The sequence below is a fragment of the Colobus angolensis genome, unplaced genomic scaffold, assembly GCF_000951035.1.
Source record: "Colobus angolensis palliatus isolate OR3802 unplaced genomic scaffold, Cang.pa_1.0 Scaffold413, whole genome shotgun sequence".
In the NCBI taxonomy this organism is placed as follows: Eukaryota; Metazoa; Chordata; class Mammalia; order Primates; family Cercopithecidae; genus Colobus; species Colobus angolensis.
This window is the reverse complement of record NW_012117522.1, coordinates 1,736,547-1,742,044: the sequence shown is the minus strand read 5'-3', so window position 1 is coordinate 1,742,044 and position 5,498 is coordinate 1,736,547. Positions and strand designations below refer to the sequence as shown.

Sequence of the window (5,498 nt, the reverse complement as noted above, 5' to 3'; positions counted from 1 at the left end):
CTCGCCGCCGTCATTCCCCTCCCGCCCCCTCACACCCCGTCCTCTCGGGGCTCCTCCCATGACCCTCCCAATGGCGCCTCTGGGGCCTCCGTCCCTTTTCCCTTCTCTCTCCCAGCTCAAGCGGACGAGCCGGCGGGGGCGTGGGGGGAGGCGCAGGTGCTAGGGTCTCCCGCACCTGGGAGATCCCCTTCCTCCCCGCGTGGAAGAGCCAAGTTGAGAGGAGGAATTCCACCTCCAGTGCCCGAGGGGCTAAGAGGAGAGGGGAGAGAGGGAGGGAGATAATAATTGCTTTAACGATCCCTTACTTGTAGACTGCGTCAGCATTTAAGTCTCTTTCCCATTCATCATCTGATTTAATTCCGTTCACTTTCTCATTCATTCTTTCATTTATTCAGCAAATATTTATTGAACATCTCCTATGTGTCTGGCATTATGTTAAAACCTGGAGATACAGCGATTGTTAAGAGTGTTGGGCTTCTAGGGAGAATCAAAGCGCAAAGACCTATGCCTTTTTTAATAAAAAAAATTATTCCTTTCTTTTCTTTTTTTGTTTTTCTAAAGCTCTGCCACTTACGGTGTGATTTTGGAGAAACTGGTTTATTTGTGCCTCAGGTTTCCCACCTGTAAAGCAAAGCGTGTGAAATCTCACAGGGTTGTTGTGAGGCTCAAATGAGACAATGTTGGGGAAGGATCTTTATAAATCTCACAACACTGTGTGACTGGATGATGATGATTAATTTGCCCCAATCTGTTAGTTACTTCTTTGTTCAATAACGTGTAAGCCCTTACATTATTTCATGCTTTGGTTGAATCTGAAATCTGAATTGAGAACCTGGGTATGAGTCCCAATTTGTCCAGTTGTGTGATCTTAAGCAACCAACTCAACTACTCTGAGCCTGTTTCATCACCTGAAAAATGAGGCTGTCAGTATTGACCAACATCTTAGTGTTGGTGTATCCAGTGAAATACTGTCTGTGAAAAGTGTGTTGTTCAGTGTAAATAAATGTTGGCTAACATTGTATTTAGGGCAGATCCTTTGGTTTCTAATTCTCAATGCAGTATTTCTGTTTCTGTGAGATTTTTTCCCGCAGTAATATCCAGTACAGTGTGTGCACACTTGGGGCTCGGAAGCTTCTGCTGCCTTCCTTTCTGAGAGGAGAGGATAAAATGGGATCAGCGGGACTGTGCGTGCTAAGCATGTGATCAAGCCATGGGCCGGGTCCTCCGACTTCTGCTGACCTGGCGACCCTGATCTCTGGCCTCAGAGGACACTTGCCCAGGGATTCTCACTGCCATGGGTGTTGTCCTGCACTCCCAGGCTCCAGGTCCTCCGGAGAGGAGGGCATTGTCCCTGTAGGGCAAAAGTCCCGAGCCTCAGGTCTTCATCTTTAAGGGCCAAAGCAGAGACTTGGCGAGTCAGGGTGCATGCAAAGAGGAACCCCAGGAGTTTCCCTGGGGTTACCAGAGGGCTGGGGGCCTAGTGACCAGGAAAGGGTGGTGCAGGCAGTGGTACAGGGGGTGGTGCTCTGAGAGCCTAGGGTGCTTGGGTTAATCATCACTGTGGCTCAGATAAGGCCCTGCCAACTAGAAGCAGAGTCATTGTGACCAGAGGGGTTTGTGTGGCTGAAGAGGCAGGTGGAACAGTGTATCCACAGCACGGGACCATGCCAGGCACAAAACGGTTTCAACATGTTATTGAGACCCTGGAGCCTGGCAAGTGGGAGGTGAGACCCCTTCCTCATGTTGGCTTTCTGTGCTGATTCCTAGAATTATTTTTCATCCAGTCTTCCCTCCACCCTGGTTTCTGCTCACCTCTTCTTCCTTCCTGATGTTCTTTCCCTAATATGCCCAGAGTACTAAGTGCAAGCTGAGTTTCTAATGTGGTGTGTGTGTCCGTGTGTGTGAGTCCCAACTCTGTACCTGCTGCCACTCCCCCCTCCAGCTTACAGGTGTGAATGAAGCTTTGGCTTCCTGCTCCATCCTTGTCCCCTCTTCCTTCTAGTTGTCTGGGTACGAGGCAGCTGTGCCAGTCACAGAGAAGTCAAACCCACTGACCCAGGACCTAGACAAAGCAGATGCTGAGGAAATTGTTCGACTGCTGGGACAATGTGATGCTGAGATCTTCCAGGAGGAGGGGCAAGCCCTGCCCACATACCAGGTAACCAAGACCCAAGACCTGGGCCCTGCACATAAACATGCCAACCCCAACCCCACCTCTGCTCTCCCTGACCATGGCTCCTAATATCAGAAACCCTGAGACCCCCTCCGCCATCCAGCGTCCTCCTTTTTTTGGCTTCTCATTCCTGCCTGTTCCCTACAGAGACTCTGCAGCGAATCCATTCTGACCACCATGGTACAGGTGGCTGGGAAAGTTCAGGAAGTGCCAAAGGTACTAACCTTCCTTGTGTTCCCTGCCTAAACTTTCCTGTTTCCATCTTTCTCTTTTTATTGTCTCTATTTCTCACTTGGATAGATCTCATTCTCCTTTTTCCCTTTTGGAAATCCCCCCTTTTGGATGCTTGTTTTCATCTTATGAATAAATAATAATAACTCATCTGCTTAATACTTTATAATTGACAATCAACTTTCACACCTATTACCCTCACAAAAGCCTGTGAAATTGATATGACTTCTGTTTGTTTTTGTCAGATGAAAAAACAAAGACTTAGAAAGGATGATCATTATAGCTTGCTCAAATACACTCAGCTAATAATTGCTGGATAATGCTGCTTTTATTATTTACTTTTATTTAGATGACAAAGCTGCTTTCAGTTCTTTCTGGAATAAGTAAGGATTTGAACAACTAGTGGAGCAAGACGTGGGAGTGAAACTGGTTTCTCTAATCCAGTGTTCTTTTTGCTACATTACGCTGCATGTATTTGTTCAGTTTTGTGATGAGAGGAGGGATAAGGAGTCTTTCCAATTCCTCTTGCATTACTGACAAAAAAAAAGAATATTCTTCCTCCAACCTGAGCCAGGCCCTGGTGATACATGCCTCTTTCCTTCTTCAGGAGCCAGATGGGGGGCTGATTGTGCTGAGTGGAGGGGGTACCTCTGGCCGGATGGCATTCCTCATGTCGGTGAGCACCCTGGTCCCCAGTTTTCTTCCCCCTCCACTTCTGGAGGTGACCCTCAGAAGCACAAAGATCATCATAACTAAGCTCCCAGGTGGCCCCTCACTAGACTTGGACTCCAAGCCTGGCTTGCTCTCTCTTCCAAAAGCTAGATGGCACCATGAAGTCCCATTTCTTCTGGGCCCATCTAAGTCCCGCCAGTATGTTGTCAATGTCTCTCCATCCCATGCACCACCAAGTAATCATCTCCAAGTAGCAGCTTTAAGTGCCAGATTCCATGTAGGACTGGGTTAAGCACTGGTCTAAGAGAATCATTATGTAGTCTCTGCCCTCTAGGAGTTGAAAATCCAAGATAATTGTTTCTTCTCTGTCATTACCTCTTTACATCCTCACCCCCTTACAGGTGTCCTTTAATCAGCTGATGAAAGGTCTGGGACAGAAATCTCTTTACACCTACCTCACTGCAGGGGGTGACAGGTAAGCCAAGTTAGCCTATGAATATTTTGTTTGACCTGAATAGTATTTCTTAGAAACTGAGTTTGAATGCCTTTACACAGAGATTGTGTCCAGCTTGCCTTAGTCCCCACCATTCCTTATTCCCTTACACTTGGACCACTTCACGTACTTATGTTGCCTGACTGGCTGTTGTAGGTATTTGAGTTTTTCAACTCTACAGAGTGTCTATCATGGTGCCCAACAAACTGTGGGTGCTCATTCAACAACAGTTTTCCCTTTATTCCCATCTCTTAATGTAACCTGCCATAATAAACCATAGGCTTCTGCTTCCCAACCAGTGCCACTGACCTTGAGTCTGTCCTCTTAGGTCTGTGGTGGCCTCTAGGGAGGGGACAGAAGATAGTGCCTTACACGGGATTGAGGAACTGAAGAAGGTCTGTGCTTTTCACTGATATTGACCAGAGACCTCTATCTTCTCATGGGGCCGTAAAAGCCCCAGCATTCAGCCAAAGCCTATTTCCTCCCTCCCCTGTTCCTGGCCCTGATATCCTCACACTGTAGGTTTGTGCCCTGGAATCCTCCCAGTTACACTGCCTTGTCCGTCCTCGTCTCCCAGGTGGCTGCTGGGAAGAAGAGGGTGATTATTATTGGCATTTCTGTGGGACTCTCTGTGAGTAGAAAGATGGGTTGAGCGGATCAATTTTAGAGAGAAGAAGTGAGTGGGAATGGAATAGCATGGAAGATAGATCAATGAGATGGGTGCTAGAAAGCAGGAAGTTTGCTCAAAGAATTTTGGTTTTAGTTTCACTAACTTGGATCGAGTCGTGTGAATGTGGGAAGATGGGGAAGGGATTCTATTTCAGAATAACTGTGTATCAATCAATCAGCAACCAAGATAGGTGGACTAGTCCAGGGCTAAGCAAACTATACTAGCTGGCCAATGCAGCCAGCTGCCTGTTTTTAATGTTTGTTTGTTTGTTTTTGAGATGGAGTCTTGGTCTGTCACCCAGGCTGGAGTGCAATGACATGATTTCGGCTCACTGTAACCTCCGCCTCCAGGATTCAAGCAATTCTCCTGCCTCAGCCTCCCAAAAAGCTGGGATTACAAGTGCCCACCACCATGTCCGGCTAATTTTTGCATTTGTAGTAGAGACAGGGTTTCACCATGTTGGCCAGGCTAGTCTTGAACTCCTGACCTCAAGTGATCTGCCCACCTTGGCTTCCCAAAGTGCTAGGATTACAGGTGTGAGTCACCATGTCTAGCCCCTAAAATAAAGTTTTATTGGAACACAGCCATTTTTGTTTACATATGGCCTAGGGCCTCTTTCATGCTCTAACCATAGGGTCGAGTAATTGGACAGAGACCATAGGGCCCACAAACCCTAAAGTATTTACTATCTGGCATTTTACAGAAAAATATGGCCCCTGGACTAATCCCTTGCTACTTAAAATATGGTGCCTGCACCAGCAACATCAATGTCACCTGGGACTTGTTAGAAACACAAAATCTCAGGCCCCACTCCAGACCTACTGAGCATTTTAACAAGATTTCCAGGTAGTTTGAGAAGCACTGAGCCAGATGACTCCAAGTTTCCTCTCAATTCTGCAGCTCTCTGGCTCTAAGAATTCACTGAGCAGAAACTAGATCCCACCAGTGTTATATGTGGAAGGAAGCACACAAAGAGAAGAGGATATTGACTTCAAAGAGCTTATGATTTAGTTCAATAGTATTCCAACTTTACCATGCAGACGATTTCCTTGGGGAACTTGTTAAAAATGTAGTGCCCTTGAGGTACTTGTTAAAAATGTGCTCCCCCTTCAAATGTGGATCCAGTAGATTGTAACTATACCTAGGAATCTGCATTTTGAACAAGCATTCTGAAGGATTCTGATGCACTTGAGCCTCGGGCACCAGTCAGAGTAATGACCCCCTCATCATGCCCTTCTCTCTCTTCACCATCAGGCTCC

At 46.8% G+C, this 5,498-nt stretch overlaps 2 protein-coding genes across 2 annotated transcripts in view; one reads left to right on the top strand and one right to left on the bottom strand.

Annotated features, from left to right (window-relative positions):
* Window positions 1-379, bottom strand: part of FNDC4 (fibronectin type III domain containing 4) — a 5,927-nt gene extending 5,548 nt beyond the window's left edge. The window contains exons 1-2 of the mRNA XM_011956329.1: window positions 306-379; window positions 176-249 (exon numbers count right to left, since the gene is read on the bottom strand). Coding sequence (XP_011811719.1) covers window positions 176-249; window positions 306-379 — 148 coding nt within the window. The remainder of the gene's footprint in view (window positions 1-175; window positions 250-305) is intronic.
* Window positions 380-1,604: 1,225 nt separating this feature from the next.
* Window positions 1,605-5,498, top strand: part of GCKR (glucokinase (hexokinase 4) regulator) — a 28,889-nt gene continuing 24,995 nt past the window's right edge. The window contains 8 exon segments of the mRNA XM_011956328.1: window positions 1,605-1,724; window positions 2,003-2,158; window positions 2,321-2,389; window positions 3,012-3,080; window positions 3,478-3,551; window positions 3,898-3,964; window positions 4,147-4,200; window positions 4,781-4,831. Of these exon segments, the coding sequence (XP_011811718.1) occupies window positions 1,665-1,724; window positions 2,003-2,158; window positions 2,321-2,389; window positions 3,012-3,080; window positions 3,478-3,551; window positions 3,898-3,964; window positions 4,147-4,200; window positions 4,781-4,831 (600 nt within the window). The 5' untranslated portion in view covers window positions 1,605-1,664.